This window comes from Bubalus bubalis, chromosome 16, assembly GCF_019923935.1.
Source record: "Bubalus bubalis isolate 160015118507 breed Murrah chromosome 16, NDDB_SH_1, whole genome shotgun sequence".
In the NCBI taxonomy this organism is placed as follows: domain Eukaryota; kingdom Metazoa; phylum Chordata; class Mammalia; order Artiodactyla; family Bovidae; genus Bubalus; species Bubalus bubalis.
The window spans coordinates 49,594,165-49,609,220 of record NC_059172.1 but is presented as its reverse complement, the minus strand read 5'-3'; the positions used below and the strand labels follow the sequence as shown (position 1 = coordinate 49,609,220).

At 43.5% G+C, this 15,056-nt stretch overlaps 2 protein-coding genes across 17 annotated transcripts in view; one reads left to right on the top strand and one right to left on the bottom strand.

The window, feature by feature from the left end:
• Window positions 1–1,154: 1,154 nt before the first annotated feature.
• Window positions 1,155–4,606, bottom strand: LOC123329789 (WAS/WASL-interacting protein family member 1-like). Its single transcript, XM_044929575.2, has 2 exons — window positions 4,022–4,606; window positions 1,155–1,343 (listed from the first exon to the last, which is right to left on the bottom strand). The coding sequence occupies exons 1-2, from the start codon at window positions 4,604–4,606 to the stop codon at window positions 1,332–1,334; spliced, it is 597 nt and encodes a 198-aa protein (XP_044785510.2). The 3' UTR covers window positions 1,155–1,331.
• SOX6 (SRY-box transcription factor 6) overlaps window positions 3,447–15,056 on the top strand; it is a 716,878-nt gene continuing 705,268 nt past the window's right edge. For 5 of the 16 annotated variants that reach the window (XM_045162966.1, XM_045162960.1, XM_045162965.1 and 2 more), the window contains exon 1: window positions 4,830–7,289. The gene's annotated coding sequence lies outside the window, so the exon portion shown is untranslated. Of the gene's footprint in view, window positions 3,948–4,014; window positions 4,116–4,642; window positions 4,766–4,829; window positions 7,290–15,056 lie in introns of those variants that run through there. The other 11 variants (XM_045162970.1, XM_045162964.1, XM_045162959.1 and 8 more) reach the window with 4 other exon arrangements.

Below are 15,056 nucleotides of genomic sequence, written 5' to 3'. Positions count from 1 at the left end.
CTCGAGCAGAATTCATTGCGCTCTCCTTCCCAAGTTCAGGGGGACCTCTCTCCAGGAACCGAGCGCGCCTTTCATTTGCCGGTTCGCGCCTCTTCTCTGGAGGTGCGAGGCCAAACTTAGCAAAGCCGAGTTGTCTTTGCTGGTTGTCGTGCGCAGGGACACCCGGACAGCTCGGAGGCAGCGATAGCTGCGGGCAGGTAAGTCTGCTCCCACCGCTTGCCCCTCCTTCCCTCCCTGGTTCCCGGTGCTCGGTGCCGGGCTTCTTGTGCAGCGCGGGGCTCCGACCCCCAGGGAAAGTGAGCCCTAGTGTGCCCGGATCTGGCCACGGTGCCTGGGCGTTCTGGGCTCCTTTCGGAACTTCCTAGAGCCCGCAGGCCAGTGCGGACCAGGTGGAGAGTCCGGCACTTCAACCCTCTGCAGCGCTCTTTGCCTTGCCCCCCGCTCTGTACTGCAGCGCCTGTGGCTTGAAAGGGAACTCTTAGGGCTCACTCCCGCCCCCGAGGGCCACGTGTCAAACCATGCACAGCCTGAAGTGCGGCACCAAGACTCCAAACTTTAGTTTCTTTCCTTTAGGGATTAATGTTGTGATTGGCTCGGGGTTCCGCCTTATCAATCTACTTTGGTTATCAGTTTATTAGATAAAATCTAAAGAGGATTCTGCCGTTCCTCCTCTGAAGGTCCACCGCGGCCCAGTATTAGGGCCTTGGACGCAAGAGATCTTGATAATGTTGCCTTTTTTTTTGGCCTTCTGCCAGTAGCCTGTACCTGGTCGGCGGGGTCTGTCTTATTCCCCAGATTTCCCAGTGCTGGGTGATTTAAAGAACTCATACGCTGGTACTTGTAAAGCCAAACTTACCACAACTTTGAGAAACCCAAGTCGCGCCCCAGTGTTTCAGTCTGGGATGTTTCACTTCTCTCGGTGGTTCTACCCTGAGAATTTAGGCTTTGGGACTTAAAATTATCTCCTTTTCTCTGCTTTAACTCTGCAGGCATTTAGGAGGGGTTATTCGATTTTGCCCTTTATAAGATTTCCAGAGATTTTTTGCTCCGTAGTTGAGTTCCAGGGCCAGAGAGAGGCTTTGGAAGGACAGCTGGGCCAGGCCACACTCATTCACAAAAACAAAATAAAACAAAGACAAAATCAAAAGCCAGAAGAGATTTGACTCTTGTCTAGTATAGAAACACCAGTCTGGGTTTACCCGTTGGGCCTCTGAGGTCAAGGAGCACTCCTGGGAGTTTTGGGACCAGGTGTGAAGGAGCTGGCAGGAAAGGTGCCAGGCATTCTTTTCACTGGCTTCTAGGCTCTGGCCTCTCCAGGCAGATTTTTCCAGTCATGAAGGTCTCTGTGGGTGAAAGAGACACAAGATTTCTGGTTGGGGACTGTTGTCCTCTCCGCCAACAGTCATCAAGTCATATTAACTTGCAGTCTTCAAGCTTCTAATCCTCAAGCATCATCTTTCCCAGCTGGAATAGGAAATGAGCTATTCCTATTACTGGGGCTATTCCTTCTGCCCCACCAATCCCAGGTGCTCATCTTGACCCTTATTTCTGTCCTCTTCCTTCTCTTGTCTGGAGTTGATATGAAACCAAACATGGAGTATACTTTAAGAAGCCAGTATATGACTAACAGACATCTCAGCTTGGTACCTCTTCTGCATTTACTTACTTTCTCCGTTTTCTTCAGTTAGTGGAACAAAGATGAGGTTTTCTCCTCTGTATCTTTTATCACTTGATCTGTGAAGGTCTTTCTCAAGTTGGCAACTTTAGATTGCATTAACCTTTTGATTTTTCTAACTCTAATTCCTGACTCCTCTCTCCTGTCCATATCTTCTTTCACAAATTCCCTGTTTATGTAATGCCTCAAAGTGGCCCTCTCATATCAGTTTCTACATAGCAAGGACCTCACTTCCACAAATCTCTGTAGGTTTACACTGATCATGTCAGAACCCCTCTCTTAGCTTTTAATCTTGATGTAATTTGGACTCTCCACTAACTTTAGTTTCTCAGATCTATTTCTTTGGGCCTGGCTTAAGGCAGGCCAACATCACCTTGTGCACACTGGCTGCCTGTTAGCTCTGTGTCTGCTGTTGTCAAAGCTAGTGTTCTCATCTATTTCTTTTGTTCTGTATCTCTGCCTATTACCTGACATCATGATTATTCTCTCCTCTCCCAGTCCCCCAGGTTTTTTTGCACTGAGATAAAATTCCAGGTCTCTGTTCCATTAGGCCATGCTATACCCTTCAAATCTTTTATCTACCCTACACACCCATATCAAAGAGAATCTTTAATTTGTGTAGGTTTTTTTTTTTTTTAATGGGGGGTGGTTAAACATAATTTTCTCTATCTGACTTACATGTTTTTTGCAAAATGCTGTCCCGGGTGACTGAAACTCTTCATCTTTTACAACTTCCCAGCCACCCATCTTGAAATTGTTTCTCCAAATCTTTTCCTCTACAAAGTTGAGGTAATACACATATATCACCCACCCAATTCTGTGTAACACAAACTTAACCCTATAATAAATGTGGGACTATTTATCATTGTAAAGGTATAATCAATTTTTTCCTTGGTAGTTTGTACATGTTTTGTTATTCATAATAATTTTAACCCATAGACTCCATATTCCACATGGTCTCCAGAATATGGCCCCCTACATATGTTAAGAATCTCCTGTATCAGTTCCTTTTTCTTTCAGTTGCTCTTCCTCTATCTTTTAAAATAAGGTCCTCTTCCTCTATTTACTGAAATCCTGTTAACCTGTATGTTTTCATGATCTCTGCTTCCTGCATCTCTTTCTTCACTCTCTTTTGATTACTTCTCTTTTTCACTTTTCTTATTCCTTATTATTCATCCTTATATTCACCTTCCTTTCCTTCTTCTTGGTCTGCTTTAGTCCCTGTTCTTTCTCTTCTCTGTTTCTGCCATGACTCACTTCTGTGGTCCAGTGCTATATCTCAGTACTTCCTAACATTCAGCCCATTCATCATCCTCTTCACATAACCTTTTCAAAGCACAAACTACCATCCCTGCATTTCCTCTCCCACCTTCTTTCCTCCTTTTCTCCAGTTTGCTCCTTTCTTTCTCCCCACTTGTCTACCTTTCCCCCTCTTCAGTTTGCCTTCATCTAGACTCCTCCTTCCAACAACTCCAGCCCTAACAGGACTGCTGGGGTCCTTTACTCCTCAGCCGTTTTCTCTCCACCTAATACTTGTCACTATTCCCTCTGACCTCAACTCTCCCTCTTCTTTGTCGCCTTCCAATTCTCTCCTACTAGTCGCTTCACTCTTTCTTCTCAGGCGCGTTCTCCAGTTCCAACCTCCGCTCTCGCCGGTCTCTGCCCTCTCTCTCTCCGGCTCTCTCTCCTTTGCCTCCGCTCTCCCCTCCTTCTTCTTTCCCCGGCCCTCCCCCTCCCTCCCAGCTTCCCTGCCTGGCTCGCTGCCTCCCTCGCCTCTTGTCTCATCTTGCCTGTGTTGTCTGGGAGGGGAGCCCTGCCTCCTCTCCCTCGCTCAGATCAATGCCCTGGCCACTCACTTTCTGATGTTGCACGACGGGAAATGCTTTGAATACTTACGACATGGCCGCTCACACTGATTGCCAAGATTGACAGCACTAACCATCGCCTTCACTTGTTTCAAGGGGGAAGCCCCTAGTCACCCCGCTCTGCGCGCACCTCCCGGCACCCCGGCGGCAAACTTCTGCGGGTCAGCGTTCCCCCGCTCGGGGCGGGACACCCCCGCAGACTTGAGTTAACGGGCTTAGCCGGCCGCGGCGCTGGGGGGCTCTGCTCTCTTGCTCCCCGGGCTGAGCTAATTGACCCAGCAACGACTCCCCTTCCTTAATTTTTTTTTTTTATTTGTATCTTTCCCTTTTTTCTTTAATGCCATTTACTCCCGCGGCGCAGCGCACAAGGAGCCCTCCCGTGCGGTACCATCCTGGAGCCCGCCCAGGTAACCGGGACGGAGCGAGCGTTCTAGAGAGCGAGGGAGGCAGAGCGAGAGCGCGCGGCCCGTTTGTGAGCTACCTGTTGGGGAGCAGGAGAGGGCAGGGGCAGGAACCCCGGGCCCGGCCGCCGGTCCCCAGCGCCTTCCGCTCTTGCCCTTCCGGGCAGCTTCAGGGTTAGTTTCACTGAGCTGGGACTGAGGGATTGGGGTCGGACAAGAACTGAGTGCGCGGAGCCCCGCGAGGGCGCGGGTTGCCGGGAGCCACGGCTGCCCAGCCCCGGCGGGTTTCCGTACTTGGCTGGGGAGGGGAGGTGGGGAGGAGGAGCGGGAGGAGGGCGTTCAGTGGGGCAGACGCAGAAGTGGGGGGTGGGGGTGGGGGGAAGAGTAGAGGCTGAGAAAGGGGCCCGAGCGTCTGCCGCTCGCTGGTGGACGCGCGTATCCCTAGGATGCGTCCCCCTCTTGGAGAGTTGTGCCTTGTTCCGGAGGCGGTGACAGATCTGCGTGGCGGGCTTCTGGTTTTCTTGCCACCCCCCTATCCCCAAAATCCACTCGGAGAAAACACATGTTGTAGCTGTAGATAACTGTGCGTGGGACACTAAGGCAAAAAGGGCAGGAGAGAGAGACAGACAACGCAACCTTTGACAACAGAAAGCTGTTATCGCCATCCTAAGTATTCGTCCGGAAATCTGTTCGCCCTTTCGGCCCACCTTATTCCTCCTCCTCCGCCTCCCCGTATAGATCCTCTAATCTATATAACTGGGAATGTTATGAAAAAGAATCAGGTGGCTTAGAGAATGAATTTTTAAGTCTTCATGAAGTTTGAGGTAGGTATTTCATTGAAGTTTGCGCCAAGTGTGTGATGGAGGAAGCTCGTGTGCTTGCGTGTGTAGTGTTCTCTCTCTCTCTCTCCCCCTGTGTGTGTGTGTGTGTGTGTGTGTGTAAGCATATGTTTGTGCTGTGTGAGGGTTCAGATGGGACCGCTGGGTGGAAAGGCCCTTTGTGCCCACAAGAGGGCAGCATCCTGAGGGCTTTGTGAGCGCTGTATCTCTCGTTATCGCTGCAGGCTTGGGTTTGAAGAAAGTTATACCGAAACTTTCAAACTGATATCACATCTTATTTTGTGATACTAAAAAAGCAAGGCATAAAGAAATTAAGAAGGAAAGAATAGAAGCGAAGAAAGAAGAGAGAAAAAAAGAAAAGCAGGCAGCCAGCCCACTCCGGGAGAGTCCTAGTCACACCAAGACTAGGGGGAGGGCTGTTTTAATTGTGGGTTTGGCCGACTGACGACTGGAGTGCCTTCCTCGGCTGTCTTAGTTGTAGCCGGAGGTCATGTAAATCGACCTTAAAAGAATGCATAAGCCATAAATTAAAATAAACCCTCACCCAAGGGCTGATCCATAAGTAGACAATATCCAACCTGGACAAAACGAGCTTCCCTCACGAGCCGACCTAAACCGCATCCCCCTAAAGAATAGAGACTAAATGCAAAGTAAGTTTCCCAGCGAATATTTTGTTTTCTTGAAAAGTGTTGGGGTGATTCGCCGTGTGACTGACTGCGATGTCGCAGTTTCCCGGAGCGCTTCAGTATTACCCAGGCTCCGGGTGCGGGAGGTCGGGAGGACCTGCCGGGTTTCTGGGCTTCCTAAACGCTACCCCAACCCCACCCCCATTTTGGTTTGGAAACTTTGGCTATTTGTGGGGTTGACGATGGCCGAGGGTGGGCGAGAGTCTAGGATCTCCTCCGCGCTGTCTGCCCGCGTGAAGTTTACGCGGAGGAGCTCAAAGAAAACCCGGGTCGCTAGAAAAGCAGCTCGCTCCCTCCTCCCACCCTCACCCCAACGCCGCTCCGCCGCAACTTTTCCGGGACCCCGTGCGAGTTGCTTCCAGTTCCCTGCGCTCTCTCCCTTCTTCCCTCATCCTTCATTTTTGGACGTGACTTTGAATGATCTTTTTAGGAATAAGCAAATCGAATTCCGAGACAATCCGAAACCCAAGCGCTAATCCGTGGCCCTCTTTTCTCTCGGACGCTCTGGCGGTGGTGCCGGGCCGGCGGGGGCGCGTGTGACGGGGCCGCCCAGCCCTTCCCAGAGCCGAGTCGGCCTCGGAGTCCTCGCTGCAGGAGCACAGTCGCCCGCGCGTTTCTTCCCCTCCTCGCGTCCCTGAGCCCCGCCAGCGCCCTCCGTCCTTCTCGGCGCCCTGCCCGGGCCCCGCCGCCCGCTGCCCACTCCGCAGATCCGCAGAGATCCGCCGCTCTGGGGCTCGGCCCAGGCCCGGGGGCGGTGCTGCCACCCGCCCGGGGCCCAGCCCGAGCCTGACCGCTCCCAGAGGGAGCTGCTTTCTTTTCCTTAAAGGGCCGGGCAGAAAAGGGAAGAGGCTTGTGCAAAGGTTGCCGGGGTTGCTCGGGCGCCCAGAGCGGGGCTGCGGAGGACAGATTAGCTCCGTTTCCTGGGCTATTTCCCGGGCGCTCCGCGCAGTTTTAAGATAAAAAGAGAATTGGTGTGTTTGGAACAGATAAAAGGTGGTTGTTGCTGGAGTGTTTTGAGGCTGGCTTTTTTTTTTTTTTTTTTTTTTAAAGCTCTCAGGCTGACCAAGTTTGAAAACGTTTGTATGAACTGCCAGATATTGAATGTTGCCCCTATTGGGGGACCAAAAATAAGTCTTCGACTTGGCTGGCGGGGATGGGCTGTTAGCGAGATGGGTTGTCCCCGGCTGCTTCTCTGTGTGTGACCTCTTCGGAGGGCTGAACTTGAAGTTTCGGTCTCGAGATGGCCCAAAGCCGTTGCTGCGGCAAACTGGGCTGGGCACCGGACCTCCCATCACACTCAATGGGGCACTGGGATGACGTCCGTGTCCGGGGCGCTTGACCCCGGCGCGCACTCTTGCGGCTGGCTGGATTTTTGGCTCTGGCCGGGCGGCCCAGCCGACAACCCAGTGGAGTCGGGATGTGAAAGTGCCCCCTCTCCCTGCCTCCCTAGGGTCTCCTCCCTTCTGCCCTGTATAGTCACATGCCTAGGTTTCTCCCCGGGTCCCGAGGAGAACAGACACAGCCCCGCCCAGTCTATTTCTAGGAGGTGAGTTTGGTGAATAAAAAGGTCAAGTGGTCGGGTCCGAGAGTTGATCCATGGCGAGGGGGGACAGGATGGACACCTGGCAAGGACCGCCCCGCCTGTCCCCCCTCCCTCTCCCCCGGTCCGCCCAGCTTACGACTGGCCTCCGCAGGCCACATTCTTGCGCTAAGTGAGAAAATCTGTGGGAAAAGCAATCCCGAACCGGCCAAGAGCCGGCGAAGCTGATCCTGCGATGGCATTTTGTTTTGAACAGTTGCTGAGGTTGACGTTTCCTCATAAGGTAAGGTGTCACTGGACAGTCGGCTGCCCAAATGCCACATGTATAATTAGCCTGCGCACTCAGCACCTCGTCCCGGAGGCCCATAGGCACGGGCTTGGCGGAGCTGGTCCACTCAGCACCGTTCCAGGCTACAGGATTCCCGTGGGAGGGCCGAACCAACCAGGACAGCCTTCGGGAGGCCCTGGCACTAGAGAAGACTGTGACAGTGTAGTCTTGTCTTTCTCTCTCTCTCTCTCTTTCCACTTCTTGTTTCTTCTCTAGTTTTCGGCTGAGGGCAGACTTCTGGTTAGATAGGCAAACCCGACAAGCGGCAGGGTGAGTGCTGAACGAGGAAAGGGGATGCAGAGTAAATCTGGCACTACACCTACTCTACACACTCCGCCCATGGGGGAGGGCTGCTAGTGCCCTTCAGTCTGCACTATCCCAGTAGGACTAGCGCAGACTTGGCGTTGTATCCTGGCTTGGTTAGGGGCTTCAGTTTCTAGTTGGATTGTTCACCTGTTCTGTGCTTCCTCCCGCACCCGCCCCAGAGGTCTCAGCAAATTGCTCTATGCCTCTGATTGCAGTTTCTCTTTTCCCCCGCTCCAGGCCTAGCCACTTGGGGCTGCTAGTGTTCACTGTGCGGGCGAACCTGTAAATATCTGCTCTCTCCCTGTCTCACTCTTGTTCAGCCTGGGGTTTTTAGGAGCAGTGCCCTGTTCTGTTTGTACCCAGATTGGTGCTTGAGCTTCCTGCCTAGGTTTCTAGACCCCAGCTTCAGGTCAACTTTAGTCTGCACTCTCTGGAAGAGACCAGATGTCTGCAGTCATGAACATGAGCTTCCCCCTATCACCCTGTGCAATAACCATGGAATTCAACACTCAGCATTAGACACTTTCATCACTCTCCCTTCTTCCCTTGTTTCTAAGCCACTCAGATATTCCTGATACCTACTAGAAGATTCTCTTTACTTGAAAACAAACAAGCAAACATCTTAAACCTTCCACTAATTCAGTGGGATAAAGTTAGCTTGTCTATGGCAGCAAGGGTGCGCTTTTCTTCTAGATGGTGGGGACGTGGGTTATTTAGTTGCATTTGCTTTTGATTGAATCAATGAAATACTTTATTTTATTACAGCAGGGAAAAAGTTATGACTGATTTTTTTTACTGTACCAGACCATAAATATATTATCCATGTATATTTGAGTGTATCTTCCTGAATACACATATGTAAGTGCATGGGCAGTAGGCCAAATGGCATGTAAATTTCTTTCTCCTGCATTTTTGAAAACCTCTTAAATCAAGAGAGAGTGTCCCATTCTAAAAAAGAACAACAAACACTAACCAAAAAAACACAAAATCCTTTAGACTCTGAAAGCAAGTAAGTGTGCACTACACATATTAGATCTAGCTTATGACCAAGGGCAGTAAGTGACCAGGATCTAGACAAGTGCTAGGTCATTAATTCCTCTGGCAAACTAGTATCTTCTGTTGCTTTTCTTGTATCACTGCCACCTCCTTTTTTCTCGGTTCTCCCACTATATTCTTTTTATAGTGGCAAAACTAAATATTGTTTATTGTATTTATTGTTGTTCTTAATTTTTATTTTGGAAGTAGTAAGAAGGAACTTTCTCTTGGTATATATGTATTCTTGAAAATGCAAAATAAATTGCAAGTTTATTATTACGGAGCATGATACAAGCTCCTGTAATAGTATACTGTGTAAGCACAGTGCCCAACATTATACTACAAAGAAAGGTAGATGCAAAAAAATTAATAAAGCACTATCAATATCTATATCTTAAGTTGATTCTGTAATGGATTCAGTAACTGAATATCTAGAAGAAATGACATTCATACTGTCTGCTGGACATTTTTTCATTAGCAGTAGAAAGATATTTTTCTTAGTAAGGGAAAAGCACATATTTAAAATGTTAACTTATTTAGCAAATCTTTCTCTTATAAGGCTTTAACAATATATTGCTTTAAATACATAAATGATAAGTTTTGGTGGCATTATTGAGATTTTATGCTGTTTCTATTTGACTTCTTTTAGGAATTATTAGTTTATTGCTCACTGATGAAATTTTTACACATATCTACCTTATATTGAAGAAACTAGTGACATTTTAAAAATCCTCTTTGAATTAGTATACTAGATACTGGAGTAAATGAATTTTATTTTTACAAAGTTTAATGTACATTGGCTTTAACCCTTACTTTTAATATTATCTATACTTTTCTGTATTGTTAGGCTATAAATCTCTAAGTTTGAAAGTATTCTCTTGTTAGTGAGATAATTGATATATACCTTTTCACTATTTACAAACAGCATTCTGTATAAGTATAGTAGAGTACAATTAAAATTTTGGTTGTTCTAAGAGCTATTTGTTTAAATATAGTTTAGGGGTGCATATATATCAATTGATGTTTTTGAAGTCAAGTGAAACATTCCATCAAGCTAATGTGCCTGAGAGTACCATATCAGGCACAGACAGGTACTAGAAATGATAAAACACAGATAACATTCAGCAAGATGATTTGCAGATGGGATGTATTATCTGCTGTCATGAGGTTAGATGGGTCATATTACTGTTTTTTAAAAAAGTTAATCTAGGTTATTTCAGAATTATCAAGATTTTATTATAAAATGAGAACAGATTTTATTATAAAAACTTGCTAAAAGAATGAACAAATAGTTTTGCTTTTTAGAGCAGAAAATGGACTCTCTTTGCATTTGGATTGCTTCTTGTTTAAGAAATATAACTCTCCCCTATTATTTTTTTTCCCAACAATGAAAATAATGTATTGAACATTTTGTGTCTTTATCCTGTCCTCACATTTTCTACTGACTGTCCCCTGACTATCAACATACTCAAGTAAAACAAAAACAAAAACAAGCTGGTACTCCAGTGTAGTCTATGAAAAGCAGCTTTTATTAACTGTTAGCACATTTTAAATGTATAGCATATCATTTTCGCTTGAGGTTCTTCAACTGTGATCTGAAAACTAATTGTTTTGATAAGTCATATCAGAAACTTTAATCATTCTCTCATTATATACTCATTATACATTTATACAAAGTGTGTTTTCATTTTTCTTGTTCTGTGGAAGAGGGTAAAAGTTTTTCAGCTAATCGTTTTGTTTAGACTTTTAGTCAAACTGGAAATAATTTTAAATTTGTGTTATGGTTCTTAATAGAGCTTTTCAGATTTAAATATCCACTGTCATAATTTGGATAAAGATATCCATTGAGAGTGTAGGTGGAGATTGTAAGATGAAATATCATGTACGTTTACTATGTATTCTCTCCTCTGGAAAAGGCTGCTGGTCTGTTTTTCCTCAAATCTGTGGTAGTCTCAAAAAAGGGACCTCAAAACCCTAAAACCTCAGAGAAACAGTATCGATTCAGTTCTTAACTGCAAATCCTTCATATCGTTGCTCAAAATATCCAACTTTACACTAATATTAGCCATTCTTTTTATAGTGACACCATGCTTAGTAAAAAACTTCTAAGCACTGAGGTCAGGTGTTGAGATTGGATTCTAGTTTATTTTTTATGAATCAGATAAAGATTTCTGTGCATGAGACCATATGTGAAGATGAGAGAACAAGAACATTTCCATATCAAAGGCAATATATCTGAGGCTGCATGGTAATTAAAATGCAGTGGTTTGGGCTCTGTGCACTAGCACTTAAGCAGAGCATTGCCGGGACCTTGTGCATCATGCAGGCGGTTGCCTCGTGCATACTTCTTGAAATACACTTATAATTTTGTACAAACATTTATGCCAGTCCACACTTTTCTGTGGATAATTTGTATTTCATCCAAACCATTCAGAGTAGAAGTTATTTTTTGAGCTACCCCCTCATTATGGCTTTTGTGCATCAACTATTTTTATTCTACTTGTTTGTATTTCCTTTTACCAGAATGATGGCTTGTTTATATTCAGAATCTCTTCTTGCTCCTCTAAGACCCCTTATATATCACTCACGTTTTACTACTCACTCAAAAAAACTTTCATCTTTAGTAAAGATGTGAATTATTTCCTGAGGTTAATTGTAGATGCTGTTATCTATTGTAAACTAGTAAACTACACAAAATCAACTGCCCAGTTATTTCTGTTTTATAATGCCAATATGTTTAGTAATCCCCACTATATTGTACAGTGCATAATATTGGAAAAACCCTTTCAGAATATTAAAAGAATTCGGAAATGTTCTTCTTTACCTTTTAAAGGCATGCAAATGCATAGTGGCATTCTCTTTCATTCTACTTCAAGTGAAAAACAATTATTTGAAACTATAGAAATCTTTGTTTATCTAAAGAGTTATCTCTGCATTTATAGGGAGACATTTGAATTTATTTATAAAGAACTAGGTTAGCATTGTAACCTGTAGTTATTTGGGGATAAGATAGTGGGAAAAAAAGTCTAACAATTAGTAGTCCAATGTTGTGTATATTTTAGAAAATTTGAATCTTTGGTAATTAACTTGAATTTTCTGCTCTGTAATTTTCTAGATTTTCTATTGCTGTATTTGCTCTCTTTCTATGCATGTGGTAAGGAATTCACTAGTATATTTTACTTACTAAGCTCTTCTAGTCTATAAAGCTATTAAAAGATTTTTCTCAATTGAAGCACTGTGTATTGAAGAAGCCTAATATGATATTGTGAAATCCTTTAAGAGTTTTTATGTTTAAAGTATTTTGGATCAAAATTACTTAAATATATTTATTTGATGCTTTTCAATGATGACATGTATAAATAAGCATAATAAACGTAAGGTAAATTTAAAATCCTTTATATGATGTGCATATTAGTGTCTGCAAACATTCTGTATTCTCTCATTTCAGGTTCTCCCTTGATCTCTTTCTTCTCTGAAAATCTCACAAGATAAATCTTTAAATGATCTATTATCCTTTCTTTGTTCAATAATTTGTTGTTTCTACTCAAAGACACAAATTGAATTGTCTATCTTTGATATATCCATTCAAATGCAAAAATGGACGTTAGTGCTATTCGTGATTTTTGACTTCACTGAGCACAATTTCTTTGCTTCTTTGAAAAGTAGTCCTTTAAAATTTGACAAAGAAAGTTAAAGATGCTTTACTTTCCATGACTACGCAAGCACAATATGTGGAAAAGCAAAAATGCAACAGATTTTTAAAAATTAATTTTTATTGAAGTATAGTTATTTACAAGGTTGTGTTAGTTTCTATTGTGCAGCAAAGTAAATCCATTATACATGTACATATATCCACTCTTTTTTAGACTCTATTCCCACGTAGTCTTTTCAGAGTACTGAATAGGGTTCCCTGTGCTATACAGTAGGTCCTTATTTGTTATCTATATTATATATTAGTAGTGTATAAATTGGGAGATTGGGATTAATGTATACACAGATTATTTTTTTTTAAACTTTCTATTTTGTATTGGGGTATATAACCAGTTAACAATGTTTTGAGAGTTTCAGGTGAACAGCAAAGGGACTCAGCCATACATATGCCTTGTGTGGATGCATACATACATACTGTTCATACATCTGTTCTCCCCTAAACTCCCCTACACAGATTATTTTTTAATGACAAGCATAGATTTCAAATGGGACTCATTCTGAGGCATGGTTGCAAATAGTTCCTTTTATACTTTACAAACAGATCATTGGGCAACATGACTGAGCACTTACTAAGTTCTGCATATCCTGAAGGGCATTTAAAAAATATATTATTTTCTGTTCTGCAACTTAAACAAAAAGCATTTCTTTGGTTTTGGCTGTGTCAGGTCTTTGTTGCCGTGCACAGGCTTGTTTTCTAGTTGTGGTGGGAGTGCTACTCCGTGGTTGCAGTGTGTGGGCTTCTGGTTGTGGTGCCTTCTCTTGTTGTTGGGCACAGGCTATAGGGATATGGACTTTAGTAGTTGTGGCGCATGGGTTCAGTAGTTGTGGCCTGAAGACTCTAGAGTATGGGCTCAGTAGCTGTGGTACACTGGTTTAGCTACCTTGCAGCATGTGGGATTTTCCTGGGCCAGGGATTGAACCAGTGTCCCCTGCATTACAAGGCAGATTCTCAACCACTAGACCACCAGGGAAACCTGAAGGGCATTTTTGAAGTCACAAGTTTTTACTTTTTAAGAACTTTCTCTTCTGTTGAAGATTTTTGATATTTGATAGGTGAGAAATTTAGGCACAGTTGTCATGGTGCTAAGCAGGTCATTGGTAGAAGTGGAGAAAAATGCTCCTAAATAGGGAGAGAATAGTTTGTTTTTCTTTCTTGGGAAAGAAAGGGCAGGGATGTTATTATTTTCTCAGGAATAGTCTCCAGCTAGATCCATGGTCATTGAACTTTCTATATAGGAGAATTCAACTACCCCATCTACCTCGAGTATATGCATGGTATAATCTCTCACCTTATGTTTCTTCATCTCTAAAATGAGAGTAATAATAATACCTACATCATAAGGTTATTGTGAGGATTAAATGAGGTAAATAAATGTAAAGCACTAAGCTCAATAGCTAATACATGTTATCGATTACTGTTGAAGTGGTATTGTACTTAGAATTATACAGATCTGGCTTCCAATTTAAGCTTTATGTGTACTTTTTGTGTAATCTTTGGCAAGCTATATTATTGATTGCTTTTCCTTTTATATGAAATATTCACAGTAATGCATGCTCCTTTCTTTCTTTCCTAGAGAGAATTATTCATTAGTAGTCTTGCAGATTTTGGGTAGAGTAGTGACTAAATGTAGAATTTGGATGTCTGACTCTCGAATTTGAGAATATTCCAATTCTAAGGGCTAGAAGAGATTTTGAAAGGTCATCATTCTCCCTACTCCAAGCGTGTATTTCTCCATTCTAATCAGTTAAGAAACTCTCTTATTATTTTTTGGCAAAGCCAACAAAGAAGGAGATTTTATAATCTTTGGTTAATGTGTTTCAGTGATTAACATTTGGAAGTTCTGTATGTCAAAAATATACATCTTAATCAACTTTCTTTTGCTTTGATTTTAAGAAAAAATGGGAACACATTCATTTGAATGCCAGACCTACATGTGAAAATATCCAAATTAAACCTGAAATTTTATTTCTTGAATCTTTTCTTTGAAGTCTTATTTCCTAAACTAGTTGTGTGACCTTAGAAAAAATATGCAACCTCTGTTGGTCTCCATTTCCTAATTAGAAAATTTTTTTTCTTGTTTTTTTTTTTTTTTTTTTTTCCCCCTTGGCTGTGTTGGGTCTTAGTTGCAGCACTTGGGATCTTTTGTTGGGGAGCTCAGGCTCTCTGGTTTCACATGCAGGCTTAGTTGCCCCAAGGCTTGTGCAATCTTTGTTCCCCAACCAAGGATGGAACCTGTATCCCTGGCAATGGAAAGCATATTCTTAATCACTAGACCACCAGGGAAGTCCCCCTGATATTTAAAATGGGGATCTTGATAGAAGTTATCAGATATGGTTGTTGGGAAGATTAAGTTGGAAGATAATGTATATAGAAGTGCCTAGAACAGTTCTAGACAACTGTGTTAGGGTAAATCGACAACAGTTATAAGTAATCAGTATTAGAACCATGGCATGAAAAGGGCCCTTAATTCTCATATGTTTTATACAACTCAGTTTTCAAAGTGCTTTCATATTCATTGCCTCATTCAGTAAAAGGTATACAGGGTAGATAACCTTACCAATCATACTGTCTAACTTCCTACTTGATAGGAATAAATGTTTCAATTGAGCTTTGCTTCAGGATATTATTCACTATAAACAAAGCTTGTGTGTCATAAATTAGGGTTGGCA